Source organism: Xenopus laevis, chromosome 1S, assembly GCF_017654675.1.
Source record: "Xenopus laevis strain J_2021 chromosome 1S, Xenopus_laevis_v10.1, whole genome shotgun sequence".
Taxonomy (NCBI): domain Eukaryota; kingdom Metazoa; phylum Chordata; class Amphibia; order Anura; family Pipidae; genus Xenopus; species Xenopus laevis.
Window position 1 is genome coordinate 133,438,095 of NC_054372.1, and position 25,981 is coordinate 133,464,075.

Below are 25,981 nucleotides of genomic sequence, written 5' to 3' on the forward strand. Positions count from 1 at the left end.
CAATAATAAAATCCAGGTCCCACTGCAACACATTCAGTTACATTGAGTAGGAGAAACAACAGCCTGCCAGAAAGCAGTTGCATCCTAAAGTGGTAGCTCTTTCTTAAAGCACATGACCAGGCAAATGACCTGAGATGGCGCCTACACACCATTTTTACTAAATAAAAAAAATACACTTGCTGGTTCAGGAATGAAATGTTTATATTGTAGAGTGAATTATTTGCAGCGTAAGTGTAATTTAGAAATAAAAACATACAAATCATGACAGAATCCCTTTAACAAGGGCTTCAGGTTCCATGTTGTGTAGCTGGTGACAACATCATTAGTATAATATATTATAATATATATAGTATAATATAGTATAATATATTATAATATATATAATTTTCTCTTTCTCTTGCTTTTTCTTTTTGGTCAAAGGAACTGTGGGAATGTTTTCTGCTCTAGCTGTTGTAACCAGAAGGCACCAGTTCCAAGCCAACAGCTGTTTGAGCCAAGCCGAGTTTGCAAGTTATGTTACACCGACCTGCACCCCACCTGGGAACTGGAAAATCCTATTGCAGCAACGTCAAACTAGGCAAACTTCCATAAAGGCAGAGAGCCGAGCCTTGATACCAGTGGATGGTCCTGAGGAATCTGTTGTTGGAGAATTAAATTTATTGCTTTCACTACTATGTACCTTTCTCCACTCTACACACTTCATTTCCAAGATCCTGCTGTTTATTAAGACTGCGTTTGGAAGGGGACCTTTGAATTTGTGTTTTCAATGCTGGCTATTTAGCAGTAGTTCTGGTTTTCTAATTCCTTGAAGGACTAAATAGTGGCTTTGAGGTGGGCACATTGCTCTTTTCTCCTCCTGCCACTAGTGGGCCTCAGAGTGTGCCCTTGTTTGTCTGCACACAGTTGTGGGTCTGCCTTTTTAGCCACATATAGACCTCATTATCTGCAGTACTTTGGCATAATCTGAATATATTGTCACATATTCTCACATCCCCTTCTGATTCAGATTATCCACTCATAGTGAGAGTTGGCCCCTACAACATTTAAAAGAATTCTGTTGTGCACAGGGTGTTATGAATATGTTTGTATGCCCGCTGTACATTTCAGTCAGTGAGAAGTATTGGAAATGTGGGATATAAGATGGCAGTGAAGTCACGAAAATTAATGTTAGACTCCTGAATAAGTTAATGCTCATTCTGAAAAGCAAAGTCAATTCTAGAAAGCAGATAGTGTGCATTCTTTTTCAATGTGCTGTATGGTGCTGCAAAGAACATTCACACCAAAAAAATCAATGTGTTTAAAGTAGTTGAAATATAATGTACTGTTGCCCTATACTGGTTAAAGTTGTGTTTGCTTCAGAAACACTGCTACATATATCTGCTGCTGTGTAGCCCTGGGGGCAGCCATTCAAGCTGGAAAAAAAGAAAAGTCACAGACTACATAGCAGATAATGGATATGCTCTATAAAACACCATTGTATTCTACAGAACTTCTCTTTTATCCGCTGTGTAGTCTGTGCCATTTTGCCCTATTTCAATATGAATGACTGCCTCCATGACTACACAACACCTTCTTTAAATGAACTATAGTAGAGTCTCTGATGCAAACGTATATGTATTACTAGTGTGGGGCAGCAGTACATCATTTTTAATTACTTTGAGAATTCCATTGTTTGGTGTTACAGTTCTTTACAAGGTATAGCAATTCTCACACAGGAGATTTATTTTGCCATGTGCATGATTTGTATCTTCCCTTTTGTAAAAGCTGTTGCAATTTTACAGTGACCAGGTACCACCTTGACCTGCATTCATTTGCCACTAGTTTTTGCACTGGCAAATATAATAGATAAGGGCTCACTACACAATCCACTCCTGATATATAAAGCAGAAAACATCCAGAACAAAAAGAGTAGCATGTTCAGAATGAATCTCAATGCTTACAAATTAACCCTCCATCAGCTAGATACAGGACTCTCAGAATACAGATTATAAGAAAAGAAAACACAATTCTAAGCATCTTTGCAATATGAATTTATTAAACATTGTTAGTGCTTTAAAAGTTACTTGTAAATGTCATTGCCGTTGAAAGCAGCATTTGCTTAACTCCTGGTTGTTACTTCTTATACAATGCTGCAAAAGGCAATCTGCTCCTGCAAGACAGGTCTGTAAGTCCGTTGTTTTGTGTTCCATTGTTTCAAAAGGCAGAGCCACCAGGGTAGAGAAAAGACTGGGACAGACAAACCCCACTTTCAATAGCAATACAAATGCAAACCATAGAAATTTGCAATGAATGTATATTGCAAATTTGCTTACAATTATGTTTTCTTGTATTGGGCAAAACATTCTTTTTTTGGGTTGACATGTCCTCAATGAAAGGATTTCTAATCCCCTCTCATAACCAGTTTACATACATCTTAAAATTCATCCATAATGGATTATATGAGCATCTCCACTGATGAAAGAATACCAGCAGTGTCAACATATGAGCTGTCCAATAACTGTAACAACATGGTTACTACTGGATCATACAGTTGCAATTCCTGCTCCATGGGTGATATCAAACTGTTTAGCATATTGTGAAGCAAAGGTTCCAGTTAAATGTGCTTTGTGCCCACTGGGATATAAGAGGGGTCATCAGTTTATCTTTAGGAGAATGTCTTAAGAATTGGCTTTGTGTATCCTTCAGGGTATGAACGGAGTGAACCACCAAATCTGGGTAAACTGGCTGCATTTCAATAAGAAAAAAAATATGTGGACAATGAAGTCATTGCCAAGACTGAACAATCTCGGGTATTACTGGGGAAAATTTTTGTTTTGTTTTGTTTTTTTTTGCACTATCTTCAAATTTTTTTTTGAACTTTCTTCAGTTATTTTTGTACAAATATTTATTTCCCCCCTCTCCGCACTTAACCCACATTTGACTGTGTCAAAAAAGACTGCTGGTGGGAAATAGGGGTGCAGGGTTAGTGAATGGGGTTGCAAGAGGACGTTTGCTCTACTGCAGTGCAGCACAATCCCAGTAAAAAGATTCTCTAAATTTCGATTTGAGGCGGAAGACGTAAGAAAGACTAAATAATTTAAGCTATCGCTAGTCAGGGGTAATGACAGTTAAACTAGGAACTAGGCACCTTAAGGGAGCTTTAAGGATCAATGTCAGTCTTGGAAATGAATGATTTAGTACCAAGTATGACTTGAAAATCCTGACATTGTAATATGCCTTTAACTTTGAGAAAATGCTCCATAAAAAGGAAACCTGAAATCTGGATTTCAGAGTGTTGCTTATTGGTTTACTTTGAATTTAAATGGAATAAGGCTGGTAATGTATGTTGTGAATCACTAGAGGTGCACCATTTCTAATAGAAGAGAACAGTAGGGAAATAAAGATCATTACTCCCCCTCTGAGATTGGGAAAGCATGTAAATTTATTGATTTATTCACCAGAATACAATTCCTTGACAAAGTTTGTAAATAAAGACTGTAGCTGACTCAGGTCAGTAATGCACTTTTTTCCCCCCTCTGCATTGATATATTTTTTTTTCTGTAAGGAAGCTGATTTCTTACGTCATAGATCGTGTGTATGTAAGTATGTATATATATATATATATATATATATATATATATATATATATATATATATATATATATATATATATATATATATATATAATGCTTTCTCTCCCTTCTAATGAGGCAGGTAAAAAGCTTCTCTCTCTATATATATTTTATTCTTTTGTGTCAAAGCAAGAGCAAGAGGTAAAGAATTTAGTATTGTTAACTATACAAAAAAAATAAAGGTAAAATAAAGTTCACAGTTGGCATGGTACTTGTTTGCAGTGACCTATTTACAATATTTAAAGGTCCATAAGAATCCCCAAATCTTAGCGTGTCACCACCCTTAGAGGCTAAATGGCATCTTGCTGCTGATCAGATTCAGTTGGCCAACCTTTGTGCTGGATATTTGGGATTTTATCACCTAGAATAAATATCATGTATGTTTATGTATACAGTTATGGGACCAGTTATCCAGAATGCTCGGGTCCTGGGGATGTTTCCGTAATTTGGATCTTTATACCTTAAGTCTACTAGAAAATGTAAAACATTAAATAAACCCAATAGGCTGGATTTGCTTCCAATAAGGAATTAATTAATTAATTATATCTTCGTTTGGATCAAGTACAAGGTACTGTTTTATTATTACAGAGAAAAAGGAAATCATTTGTAAGAATTTGATAACATGGAGTCAATGGGAGATGACCTTTCTGTAATTTGGAGCTTTCTGGATAACCGGTTTCCAGGTAACGGATCCCATGCAAATATATCTGTAAATATGAGAGGAGTATATTTCACCAATTATAAACCAAAATATGGTAAGTTTTGAACAGGTCCAAATTATATGTAAAATAGGACCATCTGCAGAGCCACACCTCCAACAGTCTGAAGAGGAAGTATGAAGGAACAGTTTGTGTAGTAGTGCTGGTGTGTGGTACCATCTCATTTGGATTTGGTATTTGTTATCTTTGAAGGTAACACGTATAGGGCTTTTAGAAGCATTTTCCCATATTCTTTGCCATTTTTGACAAATCATTAAGCCAAGCATGAAATGTATGAACCACTTGTTTGGTAACCAGTTTTGGGCCAAATAAGAATCATCTCTTTGCCCCCTGGAACAATGAACGGGTAACAATGGGGGCCTAGTGAGACCTGCCTGAAGAGGATTGCATTAAGGGAACGTTTCACCTTTATATTAACTTTTAGTATAATGTAGAACTGATGGTTCTACGCAACTTTACGATTGGTCATCATAAAAATTTTTATAGTTATTTATTTGCCTTTTTTTTATTTGCCTATTTATACAGGTCATGGAACTCCGAGGTGACTTATAATATCCTTATATTTTGCAACAGGGGGTACTTTATTTATTATAATACACAAATTTCAGTGAGTCATGTGACAGAAATGACATCAGAACTCACTGTTTATAACTGATGACATCAGAACTCACCGTTTATAAGGATAGAATTTACAAGATATTCATGGCTTTTGTGTATTATAAAGGATATTATACTCAGGTCTAAAATATAGAATAACCATTAGAATTTACCTCAGCGTTCCATTCCCCTGGCCAGCAGCCTTGTGCTTTTCAGCCTTGTGCAACTTCTTGGAGACTTAGCCTTATAATTTACAGCAGGTGATAAATTATTATATATAAACAGTATATAAATATATCTCAATCAGTAACATTGATCATCTTCAATCTTGCACAATACTTGTAACAGAAAATAATGGTTTGTGTATATATATATATATATATATATATATGGTTTTCACCATCCACAAATGGAAGACGTATACCATTAAACATAGGATGTCTTGCATCACAACCATGGTGGTATATATATCATAAAATGCCTGTGTGGCTTAATATATTGTTGAAAAACTATTAGGCAGCTCAAGGAGCGAATAGGCATGCATTAGGGCAAGCATTAGAGCAGTGCTTGAACCTAACAAAACTGAAAAAACAAAAGAAAAAGAGAAAAAACAAGATATTGCCCAACAACTGGTGGCAAAACATTGGGCAGAAGCTAAACATAGCCCAGCGTCATTCAGGTGCAAGCCCATTGACCACATCCCTATAAAATCCCAGGGGTGGGGATTATGACAAAACTTTGCTCAAAAGGGAAGCCTTTTGGATATACGAGTTAGATTGCGAAAAGGGCTAAACGGACAACTAGTACTGAACTGTTTTTTGTAAGATATTGACACCTTGAGACTAGTAAGAACATAGGCGACAAAAAAAGAAACAAGGTTACTACATGCTATATTGGAACAATGTTTTTAATCATTTATGCAGAGAAACTTAAAGGGATACTGTCATGGGAAAAAACTTTTTTTCCAAAATGAACCAGTTAATAGCGCTGCTCCAGCAGAATTATGCACTGAAATCCATTTCTCAAAAAATTCCGTTATCCAAAGATAACTGTCCCGAGGCTTTTTTCAGTAAAAAAATAAATAAATATCATTTTATTTAAATTAGCATTAAAACTCAGATACAAACTGACCCCACCAGGCCCACCTTACGCGTTTCGCACCCTCCGGCGCTTAGTCATAGGTGTATTCAATTTTGAAATCTGCCTGGTAGATCTAAGAACAACACTCAACAGTAAAAACCCATGTCCCACTGAGACTCCTTCAGTTACATTGAGAAGGAAAAACAGCAGCCTTCCAGAAAGCATTTCTCTCCTAAAAAGCAGACACAAAAGTCACATGACTAGGGGCAGCTGGGAAATTGACAAAATGTCTAGCCCCATGTCAGATTCAAAATTGAATATCAAAAAATCTGCTCTTTTGAGAAATGGATTTCAGTGCAGAATTCTGCTGGAGTAGCACTATTAACTGATGCGTTTTGAAAAAAACATGTTTTCCGATGACAGGATCCCTTTAAAGTCACATTGTATTACACTTTTGATACTAAGTATGTAATTTGTGTACATTTCACAGATCCGATGACTGGTTCAATGGACTCATGCACAGCGACACTGTGTGGTAAGAGAATATGTTTTCTTGATGTAAAAAGTGATATTGTTGGTGATGGAAACTTTTGGAATGCATGACGTCATATTTGGTGCCAAATTTGTAATGGGGATGTATGGGTATAAAAAGCACTGATCTTTGTACACAGTTATCCTTGAAAAAGGCCCCAATGTGGGCCGAATCGTCGGATATATGTACACAATAAAGATAATTTGATTTCGTCACAAAATGGAGTGCGGGTCTTTTCAACAAGTTCATATGTAAATTTTTGGACCCGGCACCTGAATCTAATAGATATATATATATATATATATATATATTTTTTTTTTTTCTGTTTTTTTTTAAATAAGCTCAAATTGGAGATTGCGGAGTTTGAGTTTTTCAAAATTCCTGTATCATGTCCTTGGTGATTTTAAGTTTAGTTAATATAAATAACCACTGAACCATACCAGGGCAGTTTAAATGGATTAATACAGCTTTGCCTTTGAATTTACCAGCACTGTGTTACCATGGTTGTCCACCACTCTGCCCAAGGTCAAGCTCATGTCGGAGTCTGTAGCAGATGTAAACCACTTGTATCCATGTAACCTGTATGTGCCATCCTCCTGTCTGTGTGAAATAATTTCTGTACCACCCGCTAGAAAGAAAAGAGTGTCAAGTTAACCACTCAAAAACCCTTTAATGATTAGCAAACACACATTATAGTACCTAGCTACATCTGACCCTCCTCTGTGTTCTGTCATCCACTGTCCAGAGGTCCAGAAACTGCTGGGATTTGGCTGTAGGCATTCTGCAATGTCCTGGGACACCCAGAGTCTGTGGGAGTTGCAAGGGAACAGTTATAGAATGAAAAGTTTCTTTAATTCCTCAAATAGTGCTATACTGGTCTCCACTAATTGATTGCAATAGAAAAGCACTATTCTTATCACTTGCAATTATTCATGCACCATAAACCTTACATTTCTCAGGCATCAGATCATGTAAACTTTTTTTTATCCAAACAGCAACCTTCCAAAAATGTAAATGGTATTAAACAATACAGTGTTGCAAATTTTAAGGTGTATGTTTACAAACACAAAGCCTATTGCAAATGATCTAAAACCTTAGAGACAAGATATAATATACCCCCATTAAATATTCTGGTGGTCTGGTTTGTACATGCTGCAATAATTAAAAGGGGCAGCATACCTCCTTGTTCAACATAAGACGAAAAGATGGGTATAGTGCTGCCTGTTGTGAAATATCTGTGGTGTGTATTTCTTTGGACCAAAGATAACAATTAGTGAATTTAAAAGTTTCTGGTCATTTAGCCGCGGGAGGAGAAGACTGAACATCTTCCTAGTTAATTACCCCTGTACAATGAACCCCTCCTTATTTGTAAACCTGAGATGAAACCAAAACTGGGGGGAAAGGAGGACTTGTTTATACAGAACTCAATATTTAAACAAACTTCAGATTTAATGGGATGGGATGCAGAAATGATACAAAAAACAGCAATAAAACTGATTATAAAAGTGTTTTTTTTTTCAATTATAAGAATAAACAGAATAGATTTAATAAAAAGGTACCCCCTGTAGTTAAATATGACAATACTAGAATCCATCTGTAATACATATGCAGATACTGTAACAACAGAAAACAGATAGGAGGAGGAATGCTGTAGAAAACCAAAGCTTCAACACTGACAAGTGCTTCCAGTTAGTCATTCTGATGGCAGAAGTTTAATATCTAGCCACACATCTTGTCAGCAGCATATCCATTATCCGGTCTGTGTGGCTGCTCCCCCCCCCACCACCACCACCAACACACGCACACAGACACATGAAACTGGAATAAGGACAGAGGTGGCCAACGTATCTGTTAACCAGTAAATCTTGGGATCTACTTACCTCAATAACCTTGGCAGCACCATCAGTCATACCTAGAGGACAAGTGAAGAGTCCAGCAGATGGAGAATACAGGTAGAGCTTGACAACCTGGATAAGACAGCTTTCAAGAGAAAAAGTTTGTGCTGAAAATTGTATACTGAAAATGACAGCCATCAAGATGAAAACTGTGGAATGACATATAAAAAATATAAATTATTTTAGCAATAATTAGTGTCATTTAATTTCCCACGAATGAATGCTCCTACATATATATTTGTCCCTTGCTGGCCCTACCATAAGCAGTAGGATTTTTTCAAGAGAAATAAAGTAAAATGCTATAGTGATATGATGACTATAGGAGCCCATTCAGCTTCAGTTATAAAATGAAGCATCTGTCTGACTTGGCACATATATGTTGCTTGTTAGGTATTGCTTTGCATTGAGATTCTGTTCACCCTTCTTTATCATTGATCTCATGAAGAATCTAAAGAATTACGAGGGATGTTAATATAAGCATTTTTTATTTTGCTATATTTGTTTCCAGGAAAAGGTGGCAACCCTAAATCCTACTTTCCCCTTATACTACACATTAAGGGGCCTAATTTTATCAAAGTGTGAAGTTAGAGTTCACCACAGTCCACTAGTGTGAAATCTCTCCATTAATTTCTATGGGATATATTTAAAAGAGTATTTAGCAGTGGGTGAAAGTGAAAGTCCACCCTTTGATAAATATACCTTCAAAAATCCCATAGAAATGAACAGAGAATTGCGGAATTTCACATGAGTTGGACTGTGGTGAACTCTAACTTCACTCTTTGATAAAAACATACCTCCCAGCTGTTCCTTTTTCGAAGGGACAGTCCCTCTTTTGACAACTCAACCTGCAGTCCCTCATTTGTACTGGAAAGTCCCTATTTTCTCTGCACTGAACAGCCAGAAAAGGAAACACAATTTCTCACTTAATTGGCTTTTAGCAGAGAGCAAAGAACAGGTAACAGGTGCAAATAAGATACTTTGTAACAATTTTGAGACACAAAAAAACAGTGTAGATATAGAAATATTTACCACTACATGGTAATTAGGGGGTGTGGCCACCGAAAGGGGCGCGGTCAAAAGTGTCCGCTGTTCTATGTGCGAAAACATTTTTTGTCCCTCTTTTTACTTCCAAAATGTGAGGAGGTATGTAAATATGCCCCTTAATGTGTAGTATCAGGTGTATGCAAATACACCATGGTTTTCCATATTTAAAAAATAGTTGTAGGGACAATGTTTATAGATTGCTGCAGCAGAACAGGGTTGCCCAAAGACAGCATCATGAAATAAACAACCTATCATTACGTTTATGAAATGTTTTTTTCATAAACAATACTTTAATGAGAGTTATTTGAGAAGCTAAACTCTCTGACATGATTTCTAAAAGCATTATTCTTCTTTCGATGACGAAGGGGTTAAGCCGACGTCACGCTTCAGTTTTTCACGTGATTGGAAAAGAACCAACAGCCTTCAAGTTTATCTGGAGGCGGAAGTGACGTATTAGTAGGCGGTGCATTTGCCCGTGAGACGCAGAAACATGGCGCTGGGAAGTTCTCTGTATCGGGCGCTCTTCCGAAGAACTTCTACCTTCACGCTGACCATAGTGATCGGCGCGGTGTTGTTCGAGCGGGCGTTTGACCAGGGGGCGGATGCTGTGTATGATCACCTCAACAGAGGGGTAAGGACACACCAAGGGCGAACGCTGAGGAGGTCCAAGGACACCAAGGGGTCACCAGAGTTTGTGGTGTCACAATATCATTTAATAAATAATAATAGCCATGGCCGAGCACTGCTGCAGCTTTATTTGCTCTCTAGTCATTGGACGCTTCAGTCTCTCGGCCTCGTCTGTATTAGAAAGCAGCTTCGTGCTGCCCAATGTGATTCCTTTAGGAAAGTTGTAGGCGAAGTGTTTAGCGGCCAGTTATTGTAGTCTCTTACCTCCTACCCTGCTCCATTGCTCCCAGTCTAAAGAGGCCCTGCCTGAGCTACTGTACGTCACATGCTGCCCTATTCTTACAAGTCCCCTGTGTTACCCAGGACATACGCTAGTGCAGGACCGGACTGGGATTAAAAAGCAGCCCTGGCAAAAAAAATCAAAGCAGCCCTCACATAAATACGTGGTGGTGTTTTACTTATACACACCCATATTTTATACATGTGTATATATAGATATCCTTATCATTTACAGTAGGGGGTACATTATCCCTTATAATACATGAGTGATACTCTGAGTTCCCTGTGGCCCTGCCCTGTACGCTGGTGTCAGTGATTAAAGGAACAGGCACACTAAAAAAATTTAAGTAAAAAAATCTCTTCTACCCACCTCCACTAACTCGTCTGGCCTTGACAGGGTTAACAAATTTTTTACATCTAAACCCAGGGTAGTAGCAAAGTGAGTAGAATCACAGGGGATGATGCCTAACTACTTGTCACAGCGATTCCCCTTTCTCTAAAATGAGTGCTGTTTGGGATTGGGGGGGTTGTGGCTTACACTCTATCACCCCCCAGGGAATCTTTCTTTGCTTTTTACTTGTTTTTTGATCCTTTAAACAGGAGTTGTTGGAGAAAGTCTACTGAATTGTAGTGGATGTTAAACTATTGCAGATTGGTTCATCATTTTATCCATAGAAATGTTTATTTAACACTCGTGAGTTCCTCCACCCAAGTTTTTCCTGGCTGCAACCAACCCTGCTTGATTTCAGCATGAACTGTTGATTTGCAATGTGTTACTGGGTTCTCTATAGTATGAAAATGTTAGGTTGAGAAAGCACATTTAACTGTTTATATTCTGAACTATATGAAAACAAATAAAACCTATTCCTACACATCCTCTGAAGCCTGGGGGCATTTCATTATTAAGAACAGTTCTTCTTTAGTGTCTGAGGTTCTAACGTTTGCTCTTTATTAAGTTAGGGGTTTTATTACTGGTACCAATCTTACTACTTATTCTCTATGCTGTAGAAATTATGGGAGCACATCAAACACAAGTACGAGCAGTCAGAAGAATAGACTGACCAGACTGATGCGTAAAGATAAAGCCTGTGAATGGACTGGCCTGTCATCAGGGAGAAGAACAGAATCCCCTACAAGAACCTTCCCCTGAAACTCTGCAGAATGTATTTATTGTGATTTCGCTCTGCGTCTGTTTAATACAATAAATGTAATAAAACTTTCAGCTGTGATGGACTGAAGTGATATTTGCGGAGTGTACTTTGCTGTGTGAATATGTTGCTGCTGTTAGCTCTGCCATTTATAAAGCCCTTCTCCTTACCTCTGTCACATGACTAGAATGGGATAACAAAATATTGCCCATGTGGCATTTCCAGATGTAGTTAAATTGTGTGTGTGTCAATATAACAGGAGAACTTGTTTTTTCAGAACATTGTGGATGTTCCCAGATAATGGCCAGGCAATTGTCCCTGGTCTGTATTGTGTAACTGATAAGTAAGTAACCCAGCACCAGTACATGGAAATGGGAAAACATGTATAGGGTAAGGCTAAGGGCACATTTTGAGTACAACAACACAAGAAATTATCATCTGAACTGCAGAGAGATTCTTTCTCTGCAGAAATGATTCTCTGCAGCAATGAGGGGTGGTAATGTCTCTTCACTCACCCACAGAAAGGGGTCACAGACAGAATGACAGACAGAACTCTGCAATAGCAGCCAAGTCTCCTGTCTCTCAGCTCATTCCATATGGTTTTCAAATATTGTTGAGCAGCTCCCTCCATATTAGACAATTTTTTATATGTAAGCTGTGCCAACCTTTAAGGAGGTTCTCCAAGCTCCACTCATTTTGTATTTAGACTAGTTCTTTTGTACCCTGGGATCTACGAAAAGGGAATTTCTAGGTACCAGCAAATCTAATATAACTATTGAATAATATCCTATAAACCACAGAACAAAGCTTTGTAATCATGGAAGGAGTAAATTCATTTGGGTAGAATCATACACAAATATCACTGAACAGTGATTCCACAGAATAGGGTAAATCATGTACCAAATAATTTCTTCCCATTATCAGACATATCTGTCGTTGGCTGCTGGTCTGATGTTGCATGGTTTGCCCAGTGGAAACTTGTGTGTTTCTTGTATTTCCATGGTTTCCTTGTTAAAAAGTCAATAAAAACATTTTAAAACTCACATGTGGAATGGCATATATGTGATGATAGCCCAGATGTTGGCATGCTTTTAAAAATAAACCTTCAAGTTCAACCCCCGTTGAACTGGCCCCTGATTTCCCCAGCTGTTTCACTTACAGATACAAGAAGAAAGTTACCAGCACTCACGGTCTTAGTTTGCAGGAAAACCTTGCTTTATTTTAGTGCGGTGATGCAACGTTTCAGGGCCACGCCCCTTTATCAAGCGTGGCCCCGAAACGTTGCATCACCACACTGAAATAAAGCAAGGTTTTCCTGCAAACTAAGACCGTGGGTGCTGGTAACTTTCTTCTTGTATATTGAATAGGGAGCCGCCGAAACTTCCATTTCGGCGTCCGCTCACACTAATTCACTTACAGATAACCCAGTTTACTGCATTCTCATCCCAACTGTGGTCTTCATGATCGGCAAGCAGGCAAAGCTCGCTGAAATATACCCAGCGGGCATGAGATGGGTTGCAATCACAAAGACCAAGGTTAGGAACAGAGGTGACATGGCTAAGGGAAACCAGGAAGGGTTTACTTCCCCTTTAAGAGCAAGTTAAATCTTTTCTCCCAGTGTGCTGAAAGGCAGCATTTTAGTATAGGCATGTTGTTCTGCATGAATAAACATATAGCATCTGGGCATCCATGCAACATGTGGAAGGGAAGTTTTTAAATGTGTTTAACTATTTACACATTTTAATCACTATTTATGTGAGTGCAGCTGTGCATAAATTGAACATTTTTAACATTAATGCAAATGTATGACTTTTTATAAGTAAGCGTCTTTATATTATCTCTTATTTATATAGCACTGACATATTCCACAGCATTTACAGTCGCTGTTCACCTTTGAGATACGGTACCTTTTAGTATGATGCAGAGAGTGATATTTTGAGCCAATTTGATTTTGGTTTTCATTTTTTATTATTTGAGGTTTTTGAGTTATTTAGCTTTTTATTCAGCCGCTCTTCAATTTGCATTTTAAGTAATCTGGTAGCTAGGGTCCGAATTTCCCTAGAATTCATGCATTGATCTGAATAATAAACTGGCATATGAATAGGAGAGGCCTGAATAGAAAGTAATAAAAAGTAGCAATAACAATACATTTGTAGCCTTACAGAGCATTTGTTTTTTTTAGAAGGGGTCAGCGACGGCCATATAAAAGCTGCAAAGAGTCAGAAGAAAATGGCAAATAACTATAAAAGTATATAAAAAAAAATAATTAAAAACAATTGAAAATTGCTTAGAATTGGCCATTGTATAACATAATAAAAGTTCCCTCAAAGGTGAACCACCCCTTTAAGCCTCCAGGCCTTTTAATTGCCAAATATTGCTTTGCCTTTATGTTGGGTAATTACCGTATATACTCGAGTATAAACCGTCCCGAGTATAATCCGAGGTACCTAATTTTACCTCCAAAAACTGGGAAAGCTTATTGACTCAGGGTGAGAAATGCAGCAGCTTCTGGTAAATTTCAATCAAAAAATTGAGGGTTTCTGCTCCCATTGGAGGTGCCAGCGTCTCGTTTTTGGATGCCGGCGACCATTCTTGGATGCCGGCGAATATTCTTGGAGACTATTCTTGGACGCCGGCGACTATTCTTGGACGCCGGTGACTATTCTTAGGAGCCGGCGACCGTAATTGTGCTTGACCCGAGTATAAGCCGAGGTAGACTTTTTCAGCATATTTTGGGGGCTGAAAAACTCGGCTTATACTCGAGTATATACGGTACTTAGGCTTGCTTTGTGCCATTGCTGGAGCCAGAGGAAGGCAGAGCAGATAGCTGGCTGGGGTATATCAAGAACCCAGTAATAACCGGATATTGCACCACTCCTAGATATTTGCACTACGTTAGCAGCAATGTGCATCTGGTTATGTGTATTTTTCAGATTGCAGGGCCTAACACATGACTGTATATATATGTAGAACAATGTATAATACTTGTGACCCACCGAAGGCTCAGGAGGAGCTAAATTTGAAGTTGTTATAGGATGGTGTATCTTTTCATTTGGTACTAACACACCCCTTCTAGCTGGAACAAACAAAAGTTATTTTCATGTAGAGAAAGAAGTTTTGTTACCTCTTACTTGTCCCTCTGCATTTTGTTTAGGATGACCTGCCTGTGGTTATTCACACATTACTGGGCGATCTGAGCAGCTACAAAGAGGAGAATGGAATTTTGGTGCCGGAGAAGCCCACTGAGGCCAAGAATTGCTTAAAAGCTAGGACTTGTAAGTGAGCTGCCTATAGCAGTACATCAGAGCTTACATTGTGGTTTATATTACTACCCTAAATTGTAGCTAAATTCATGTAAAACTTAAGATGTAATGCAGTAATATTTTACTTTATGTACACTAAACTGAAAAAGTATTTTGGAACATTCAGGGATATTGGTATAATGCAATCTAAACCTTAACAGAACTAAAAAACCTTGGTTTTAGCATGTGCTCTCTTTTCTGCTCTCCACTAAAGCGGTTCCATCTTGCTGTATGTACATTGATGGATATGGGAGAAATTCAAACAAATCAGGAGGAGAAAATGTTCACTTCCGGGATGTTGGCATTTACAGTAGAACCCCAATTATACATCCCTGAGCTTTACGCTTTCCAAGAATCGGCACTGTATTTTTGCAATCCCACACAGATAAACTGTTTTTTTTTTCTTTGCTGATTTTAAAGCATTTTGCTGTGGTCCTCTAGGCAAAAGCAAAATAGGGATTCTACTGTAATGTCTCTTAGTGCACTGATACAGCACTAATTAATGACTGTACATAATTATAACCTGCACAGAACCAACCACAAATTCCTACAGGTCGGCATATTCTAGCAGTGCTCCTCGAGCTTTTCTTATGGCCCCTTAACTTCTGAAAACAACTAAGTATCTCAGAAATAATTAAATAATAAAATATTTTTTTCCCTAAAATTCTGTTTGTATAACAGTATACTGTATACTGGAAATATGGGTGCACGCCTGTTTGGGTTTTTTCTGTTTGTCATACTATTTTATTTTTCCCAGTCCACTGTACAGCACTGGGGAATTATGTGGATGCTTAACAAGTGAACCATGATAATCATAAAATTCATACATTTATCCTGAGCTATTTTTGCTTTTATTCCGTTGGACCTGGAGATGCAGCTATTCTGCCACAAGAGGGAGACTTTGATCCATTTTTTAGTTTTTGAAGCACTTGTATTTACTTTCAGCATTCTTTATACCTGCCAACATTTAAAAACAGTTCAAAGGGGACTTGCTGCAGGGAAAGCACATTTAAACTTCTTCACATGTGGCCTGCACTGTAAATGAATTCAAGCACCACATCCTTTATATAGGCATGCCTGGAGATCATGAATGTGCTGCAGTCATCTTGTTTTCCAGTCAGAAATCTCTCAACTTCAAGAGCAGGGATGTTAAATGTCGCTCCAGGCTATAGCTTCCACAGTTCTCCTGGCTCCGGGTACTGGGCTTTATTTTGGATGTGTTTGCTTTAACACTTCTCAAGACATACACAGTGGGAGAAGCACAAGTAATTGCGGTCCAACTGCATTTAATGCAAAACAGATGAGTAGTCTACTACTAAGAGAATAAGCACAGTAGGCCTTTCTTCCCACAATTGCATGTGCTTTTGCCACTTTGTATGTCTTGAAGTCAGCATGGAGCAGCTGGGGAGTTTACTGCATTGGAACATAGACTAAGATGTGCTGAAGGTACCGACTACAGTATTCTTCTAAACGTTGTAATAGCTCTTTAAGAAAAGGAGGCTGTCCAAGCCAATTGGATATTTTACAGTTTTGTTCCTTTTATATTATATTTTCTGTATAATTTTACCAAGTGTTTCAGACCGGACGCATTATGTTTTTTTTTTTTTAAATCCCCCAGTATTTTATCTGACGGTGTATCCTGTGCAGAGCCCCCAGAACCGGTTCTGTATCCTGACAATGAATCCAGATACTCTTCCATCAGTTTCCACCATACTTTTGTATGTGCGGTTATATTCCCATCCATGAGTGTCTGTGCCAGTGGTGAGGGACCCTAAAAGAGCTGCTCTTGTTTTCCATGGCTTCCTTTCCAGAGTTGGATTACTATCTGGAAATATATATATATATATCTTCATATGTACTCGATCTCTGGAATGAACTCGGGCCACTTCTTGCAACTGCCTCATTAACATTATGTTCTGTGAATTTTCTTTGCAGTCTCCAAAAAGACACTTCTGCAGATTCCCAGGATCTGGGCTTCTTTCACTTTTTTGCCTTCTCCTTGATAGACGGGTATATCTCAATAGTCATGGACATGGAAACACAGGAGAAGTATGTGAAGCTTTGGGTTTCAGGGCTAGAGAAATCACTCATAGGGAAAGCAACTGTGTTATCTATTCTACTGGTCCTGTAGATGGTGGCAGCCAAGAAAAAGAGTGTGTGTATGTGTGTATATACCTGTATATATAACAGTTGAAAATGGACCAGCACTCCAATTTAATCAAATAATAGTGTTTTTATTCAGACATCACTATGCATCCAACGTTTTGGCCCGCATTGGGGCCTTTATCCTTGAAAAAGGCCCCAATGCGGGCGAAACGTTGGATAAAATTCCTCGTAAACCAGTGTTTAGCTATTCTCGTAACACTAATCTGAAAGAGCATCTAAGCCCATTTGACCCGGTGCAAAAATATTTGCAGTCGAGAGCTACACACTTTTTTACACCACGTCCTGGGGTGTTTAGATGCACGGGGTGTGTGGTTTGCAACACATTGATTACTGGATCAGAGTTCAGACACCCCAAAACAGGCAAACAATATAAAATTAGACACAGGATGACTTGTACTACTACAATGGTGGTATATGTGATTAAATGTCCCTGTGTTCTGATGAATTGCGGTAAAACTGTAAGGCAACTCAAGGAAAGGATCAATATGCACAGGGCAAGTATCAGGGCTGTATTAGACCCAGATAGGAGGGTGGACCCCGATAAGCAGGACATTGCCCAGCAACCTGTTGCGAAACATTGGCGTGAGGCCAGGCATGATCCATCCCAATTTAAATGTATGCCTATAGACCATATACCGACGCCACAGAAAGGTGGAGATATTGTGATTACTGTTGAAACTAAAGCCTTCTGGATTTATGAACTTGACTGTGTCGCCCCTAAGGGGTTAAATGGACAGCTGCAATTAAATTGTTTTTGACATAGGGGTCTGATATGGTGTATGATGCCATGAATGTGAGCTTTTTGATCAATCATATTAACATATGCCCTTTTCGTCTTACAGAATCATGTTGAATCAAATATAATCACATATCTTGTTTCACCTCTGTAAGTAACCATCATTTTCTTTTTCATCTACATGCAACAAGAAGTATCCAATACAAAGCTCTTTTTTATACAATGTTTATTGTTCAGTTTTAAATACAATGTTTCCTTTTTTCATGGACACTTTTCAGTATAGAATGTGGACACTGACATCTGCTGGCGGAAAGCAGAATTGCACACTGGCACTAAAAGACTGAAAAAGAAAAAACTTTGTTCTGACGCTTCTAATTGGTCACATGACGTCATTTTTGGCGCCCTAATTCACTAATGGGGGTGGGTATTTAATGTTGGTATCACTGTTACACAATATCCTTGAAAAAGGTCCCCAGGTGGAACCGAAACGTCGGATTAAGATGTATACTTGATCACTTGACAATAAAAGCATTTTTTCTTCATATTCAACACAGTGAGTGCTGATCCTCCTTACTCTGTTTATATATATATATATATATATTGTATATATATATATATATATAAACAGTATATATATATATTTCCTGTTCACTAACTCATGGCAGTGGGTCACTTGTATGTATCCCTGCCCCCGCAGGATTGGACAGAAAACTAATTAGCATAGCAATTAAAAGCTCCCTCCTCCCCCTTCACCTTCAGTTCTTTTTTCTGTCCCGCGTCAAGGATTCAGGCTCACCCCATAGATTGTTCCAACCAGGTCTCAAGCTCTCTCTCCTTGGTTGAAGCCCTGGGACTAGCGCTGATTCTAACCGCTGCCCAGGGGCCCCTCCTGTTGTCAGGTGCGACCAGGGGCTATGGCAGTATTGGAAATCATTTTCTGCCGAGCGCCATAGCTATTGGAGAAGGCGCAAGCTATACAGGACGCGTTGCCATGGTGATGCGCATACAACGTGATGACGTCAGACGCATGGGGAATTTTTTTTTTCAGACCGGCAAACTGGTAGCGTTCCTGTTACAATCTGAGGCCATCCGCACAGTAACTTGCAATCTGTGTGTTCCTGGTAAGCGATACTCATGCACAAGGAGATTGTTGTTACATTGTTGCTTATATTGAAACGATGTATCTTTTTCAGCATTCAGAATCAACCTGTCAGTTTGTGAGCTATTTCTGAGCATTAGTCTGGCAAGTGAGTGTTTTTTCTTCAGTTTCGCCACAACAGGCTTTATGGATAAAATATTGATTATGGTTTCCTCTTACAGTATCTGGCTTAACTAAGGAGGCAAAGGTCGTTAAAATATGGAGGGGTGAGTCCAACGTTAAGAGAGAGCAGGATGGATGTTTATTTTCCAGTACAACTTATCAAATTTATTTGTATATTTTGTAGGCATTCTGGGGATCAGGAAGTTGAAAGACCAACTAGGAAATCTAAGATCTGCAGATCTTGTGATAATCCTGCATTGCAGGGAAGAAGACTCTGTCAGGAATGTATTTCGCTTGCCTCAGGAAATATGACTAATCAATTTGAAGAATTTATGAGTAAGATGTCCCAATCAGTTTCTAATTCTATTGAGGTAGCTTTATCTAGAGCTACTGATAAACTTTTAAAAAAGCCAAGGGTTCAGGAGGAAGCTGGTACCTCATCAGCGGATTCTGATTTCGATCAGACGGTGCAAATTTCAGAAGGTGAATTGGATGAGACTGAGGAAGAGGATGAGTCTTCCAGCCAATCAAACTTTGATTTGGAAATTGTGTCACCTCTTTTAGAAGCCATGTTAAAAGCTTTGGAGCTGGATGATCCACAAGAGGACACCTCTAAGAGGGATAGACTGGCTAGCCGTTCTTACAAGAAGCAACCATACTTCCCTATGCATAATATTTTTAAATCGGAATTAGAAAAAGAGTGGAAGACACCAGATAAAAAATTTTTCATCTCCAAGCGATTTAATAAAATGTATCCTTTTCAGGAAGAGGTTATTAATAAGTGGGTCACACCTCCTAAGGTGGATGCTCCTATAACAAGAATCGCTCGCAGAACTACGCTACCGGTGGATGATGGCGTGTCATTCCGTGACGTAATGGAGAAACGGCAGGAGAGCACATTGAGGAAAGCCTATTTAGTAGCTGGTGCAGCATGTAGGCCGGCCATTGCTAATATTTGCCTTGCAAAAGCGTCAAGGATTTGGTTGAAAAATATTGAAGATGCCTTGTCTCAAAATGTCAGTAGATCCAGGATTAAGGATGCGCTTACTGAAATAAAGTGGGCTTCAGACTTTATCATGGAAGCAGCAACTGAAAACCTAAGATTGGCAGCAAAATCAATGGCACTCTCTGTTTCAACTAGAAGGGCCTTATGGCTGCGTCAATGGCAGGCGGATGCTGCTTCAAAGCACAATCTTTGTGGGCTGCCATTTGAAGGTGAATTATTGTTCGGTTCCAGTTTGGAGAAAATTATTTCTAAGGTGACAGCAGGTAAGAGTCCTTTTTTACCACAAGATAGAAGGGGTAGAAGAAACCCATTTCAGAATACAAGGATCGAGAGAACTAATTATAAAGAGGCTAGGTTTTACAGACCTGGCAGACCCTACGCAAACTATCAGGCTTGGAGATCGGGGCAGTCGAATCTTTTTCGTGGGTCCAAGAGGCAGACCAGATTTGGCAGAGGAAGGTATGCATGACGCCAGAAGTCTATCCCAAGATCCAGTAGGAGGAAGACTTGGGAAATTTTACAAGGAATGGGAGACAACCATCCGAGACAGATGGGTACTTCAGATAATTTCTGTAGGTTACAAATTGGAATTCAAACGCAGACATTTGAAAAGTTTATTTTTGCAATCCAGGATTCCGAGAGAGCCGAGAGCAAGACAAGCTCTTTCAAAGATCCTGAAGGATTTATGGAAACAAGAGGTAATAAGACCAGTCCCAAAATCCCAAAGAGGGTTAGGAGTTTATTCCCCCTTGTTTTTAATAAAGAAGAAAACAGGAGAATACAGAGCAATTTTAGATCTAAGGGTGCTAAACAGGTCTCTACGTGTCAGAAGGTTCAAGATGGAATCTTTGAGGAGTGTTTTGCAGGAAATAGATCAGGGAGATTGGTTAATCTCCATCGACATAAAGGACGCCTATCTGCATATTCCTGTGGCCAGTTCCCATCAAAAGTTTCTTCGGTTTGTGGTTCTCGGAAAACATTTCCAGTATCAGGCCATTCCGTTTGGTCTAGCCACCGCACCAAGAACATTTACAAAGGTCCTAATTACTTTGATAGCAGTTCTAAGGGAAAGAGGCATACAGGTGTATGCGTATTTAGACGATATCCTGATCAAATCCAGAGAGCATCAATTGTTAATTCACCAAAGAAAAACTTCCTGCAACGCCACGGATGGAAAGTAAACTTCAGCAAGTCGCATTTAACACCAGTGCAGCATCTTCAGTATTTGGGAGTGCTAATAGACTCCATCCAGATGAAAGTTGTTCTGACGAAGAAGAGGGCACAAGATGTCAGAAAATCAGTACAAGTACTCAGACGGAAAGAAGTCTGTTCGGCGAAGGAGTGCCTCAGTGTAATAGGCAAGTGCATAGCAGCAGCCGAGGCCGTGGAATGGGCGAATTTTCATCGTCGCCAATTACAATGGGATTTTCTGAAGCAGTGGTCCAGAGATCCATACAACATGAAGCAGAAAATTTTTCTGAAGTGGAAGACCAAGGACAGTTTGAGGTGGTGGTGCCTCTCAGCCAATCTTCAGAAGGGGAAGCACATCCTATCACCACAATGGCAGACTCTTACTACCGATGCCAGCAATCTAGGCTGGGGCGCAGTTATCAACAATCAGACGCTTCAGGGCTGGTGGTCAGAGGAGATGAGGCAATGGTCTTCGAATCAGAGGGAATTACAAGCAGTTTGGGAAGCTCTTCAGGGCTATCGACAGAACATAAGAGGTTTGTCGGTGAATGTTCATTCAGACAATACCACAGTGGTGAGTTATCTGAGGAGACAAGGGGGAACCAGATCAAGGTGCTTGATGAAGTTAACAGAGAAAATTTTTCTATGGGCAGAGGAGAATTTGTGCCACTTGACAGCAACATACATCCCAGGACAAATGAATATCGAAGCAGATTACCTCAGCAGATCCAGGATCCATCCGGGGGAGTGGTCACTGGATTCCCACATATTTTTTCAGTTAGAAAAGAGATGGGGGACAGTGGAAATAGACCTGATGGCTTCCACATGCAACCGGAAAACTCACAGATTTTTTTCCAGGAGCTGGGAACACCAAGCAGAGGGGAGAGATGCTTTTTCCATACCATGGAGGTTTCATCTAGCCTACCTGTTTCCTCCATTTCCTCTCATTCCAAAGACATTAAGGAAGGTGAGACAAGATTATGCTCGAGTAATTCTAATAGCTCCATGGTGGCCCAGGAGGCCTTGGTTTGCCCAGCTTCAGAACATGGCGATAGACTACCCTTGGAAATTACCACTAATTCCTCAGTTGTTGTCTCAGGGTCCAATCTGGCATCCAAATCTTCACAGTCTAAGATTGACGGCATGGCTACTGAAAGGAGGAAGTTAGAGGAATCAGGACTATCTGAAGCAGTAGTGGATACTTTACTACAGTCCAGAAAGGCTTCAACTTCTAGCAAATATTACAGAGTTTGGAGCATATACAGAGACTGGTGTAAGCAAAGAAAGATTGACCCGTCTATATATTCTACAGTTCATGTAGTAGAATTTCTTCAATCAGGTTTAGATAAGGGTTTGGCCACAAATACGCTAAAATCTCAGATTTCAGCCTTATCAGCTTTGTGGAATAAATCATTGGCTGCAGAACAGATCATAGTAAGATTCATTCAGGCGGCAAACCATATAAATCCTCCAATAAGATCGAGAGTACCTCCATGGGACCTGTCTGCTGTGTTGCAAGCTTTAATGGATGACCCTTTTGAGCCATTACAGTTGGTACCAATCAAGAATGTAACTCTTAAAGTAGTTTTTCTGGTCGCCATAACGTCGGCCAGAAGAGTGAGCGAATTGCATGCGCTATCAGTGGCAAAGGAATGCCTTATTTTTCATCAAGACAGGATAGTCTTGAGAACTAATTCAAAATTTGTGCCAAAGGTATCTTCTTCTTTTCATTGTAATCAAGAGATTGTGTTACCAGTCTTCTACAAAGATCCATCTAATGAATTAGAAGAAAGATTGCACAGGCTCGATGTAGCCAGAGCGTTGTCGATATATATTCAAAGAGTCGAAGACTTCAGGAAGTCAGATTCATTATTCCTGATCCCAGATGGCCCTAAAAGAGGTGCTCCTGCCTCTAAGTCTACTTTGGCAAGATACATTACCTCCTGTATCAAAGAGGCCTATAAGGCCCTAAAGATGCCAGAGCCAGCATTAATCAAAGCTCACTCCACCAGAGCAGTTGCAACGTCATGGGCGTTCCAGTCTTCAGTGAGTTCTGAAGAGGTCTGCAGAGCAGCAGTTTGGTCGTCAATGCAAACATTTATTAGACATTACCAGTTGGATGTGATGTCAGCTACAGAAGCTAATTTTGGTCGTTCTGTGTTGCAAACAGTTTCTTTTCTTTAATAAATATATTTTCAGCATTTGCCCTCCCTTTATTGCTATGGCATATCATACAAGTGACCCACTGCCATGAGTTAGTGAACAGGAAAAGAGTAAATTTTATACTTACCGTAATTTTCTTTTCCTGGAACGTACTCATGGCAGTGGGTCAATATCCCTCCCTTATTGACTTTGGGAAAACCTAGAACTGAAGGTGAAGGGGGAGGAGGGAGCTTTTAATTGCTATGCTAATTAGTTTTCTGTCCAATCCTGCGGGGGCAGGGATACATACAAGTGACCCACTGCCATGAGTACGTTCCAGGAAAAGAAAATTACGGTAAGTATAAAATTTACTCTTATATATATCTATATATATATTTAGGTATTACCTTAGCCTTTATCTAAACCAGCTCAGCAATTATTGCTCTTGTGCAGAGATCCCGACCTTTTTTACCCGTGAGCCACATTCAAGTGTATAATAATGTTGGAGAGCAACACATGCATGAAAAAGGTCCCAGAAGGCTCTGTTTGGCAGTACACATGGTTCTTAATGCAACTAAAACTTGCCTTTAAGCCAGGAATTCAAAAATTAGCACCTGCTTTGAGGCCACTGGGAGCAACTTCCAAGGGGTCATAGAGCAACATGTTGCTCATGAGCCACTGGTTGGGGATCACTGCTCTAGTGAGTGTTTTGGTCTGAAAGCACCAGTACCACTGCTATCATTATTTAAGCAAATTGGTAGTCTTAGATTTGTGTGCATTTCTGTCAGAGAAGAATTCTCTGGATGTGCCATAGCCCTAAGCCCGGGAACATGAGAAAAGCTATACTATATGTATAGTATGTATAAGTAAGTCATTAGGGATGTGATGTAAGAGACCAAAAGAATTTTGAACCACTGACCACTTTTTGCTGTGGTTGAGCTACAATCACAGCACTTAGAGAAGAGGACATTTTTCTGTAATAATTAACATTTGATCCTTAAGAATTCAATTCAAATCATAAAATCCCGCTTAAAGGAACATTGACAGGTTTAGATGATATGTGTTGATGTTTTCCCTGATATCAGACACTCTGCCTCCTTGTGTTGCAAATTTCCCACTGACTTGAAATTTGGAGGATGGTTAGAATTGGTGGACAGCCCCTTGGGTTTGGTGAGTTTATGTGACCTTTAATTTCTAGAGTTCTAGATAGAATTCTGCTGCTAGTCTTGATCAGACAAATAACTAGTAAATATCACTGCCAACCATTAAACTTGCCTATGGCAGTATCCATGTTGTTACCCACTGACACTCTTTAGCCTCTTAGGCTATGGGCACACAGGTAGTTGTCAGCCTGAGTATTTTGCAGGCTGAGAGAAGCACATCAGTGCCCCTGTCATCTCAGGTTATTTTGCCTGGTCACGTGCTTTCAGAAAGAGCTAATACTTTAGGTTGGAACTTCTTTCAGACAGGCTGTTGTTTCTCCTACTCAATGTAACTGATGATGTAGTAGTGGGACATGGATTTTTACTATTGAATGCTGTTCTTATACCTACCAGGGAGCTATCTGGTTACCTTCCCATTGTTCTGCTGATGGGCTGCTGGTGATATCACTCCAAGTTGCAGTACAGCAGTAAAGAGTGACAAGTTTATCAGAGCAAGTCACATGACTGGGGGCACCTGGGAAATGGGCAATATGTCTAGCCCCATGTCAGATTTCAAAATTAAATATAAAAAAAATCTGTTCGCTCTTTTGAAAAACAGATTTCAGCCTGCTGGAGCAAAAAAAACATGTTTTTCATGTCAGTACCCCTGTAAGTAGGAAAAGCCATTAAAATGGACTTGCCCATGAGCTCAGCAGCTAGATCACCTGGAAACGGACTGTTCTAATAGCTGATTAGACTTCATTATGTAGCATGCTTTCATTTTAACCAAAACATGTATTCTGTGTGTCTTGTATTTAGACCTGTGCTTTCTGCCAAGCCAGGAAATGGTTCTCACATGAAAGCTAGGTGGAGTAATCAGGAGACCCATGTAAAATGAGATATATGTAAACCAGGCTAACAAAACCAAGCCAATCAAAACATCTAGAATGTGTATTGTTGTTTTCTTAGTAAACTATAATTCTGTGTTGCTCCAGGCAGTCGCCAGCTACACTTAGACATAGATCTGTTTGCAAGAGGCAATGGCAGAGTTTAGTAATTGTCACATCCTGTAATCCTGATGCGCTCAGTATGCTTATTACACAATATACTTGCCTAAGGCTTCTTTTTATGGAGGGCTGGACACTACAGAGACTAGAAAGGCTGTGATAGAATAAATAAGCTGATTTCAATTTAGGTTTGTAGCCCTTAGTGTACAAAATGATGTATCCAATAGCGGGCATGTAATTACTGTTTCACTGGAACGACCTGGAGATAATCAATGTGAATTTCAGACCTAGCCTCAGATCTGCTACTGACCTTAAGGATCCATAAGTTAGCCATGCTCTTAGATACCCACTCTATTTTTCATACAGATGATCCCCTGAAGCTATAGTATCAACTGATTGTATTGGCTTTTTCAAGCTTCAATATAGGGTTCTATGAGCCACTCCTTCCATCATCGTAGATCTTTGTCTTCCTTGTGCAAAAGATCTCTAGGCAATA

General features: G+C 39.4%; 2 protein-coding genes and 1 long non-coding RNA gene across 6 annotated transcripts in view; all 3 read left to right on the plus strand.

Annotated features, from left to right (window-relative positions):
* LOC108705035 (myotubularin-related protein 3) overlaps nucleotides 1-3,501 on the plus strand; it is a 39,799-nt gene extending 36,298 nt beyond the window's left edge. For all 4 annotated transcript variants that reach the window (XM_041580234.1, XM_041580237.1, XM_041580235.1 and 1 more), the window contains one exon: nucleotides 421-3,501. In XM_041580234.1, the coding sequence (XP_041436168.1) occupies nucleotides 421-577 (157 nt within the window). In that variant the 3' untranslated portion in view covers nucleotides 578-3,501. The remainder of the gene's footprint in view (nucleotides 1-420) is intronic.
* Nucleotides 3,502-9,942: 6,441 nt separating this feature from the next.
* Nucleotides 9,943-12,575, plus strand: uqcr10.S (ubiquinol-cytochrome c reductase, complex III subunit X S homeolog). Its single transcript, NM_001171794.1, is given in 2 exon segments — nucleotides 9,943-10,109; nucleotides 11,393-12,575. Coding segments are annotated over 2 exon segments (189 nt in total). The 5' UTR covers nucleotides 9,943-9,968; the 3' UTR covers nucleotides 11,441-12,575.
* Nucleotides 12,576-14,220: 1,645 nt separating this feature from the next.
* On the plus strand, nucleotides 14,221-18,285 carry LOC121399470. Its single transcript, XR_005965053.1, has 2 exons — nucleotides 14,221-14,807; nucleotides 16,453-18,285. It is a non-coding gene; the product is annotated as an uncharacterized LOC121399470 (long non-coding RNA).
* Nucleotides 18,286-25,981: the final 7,696 nt, after the last annotated feature.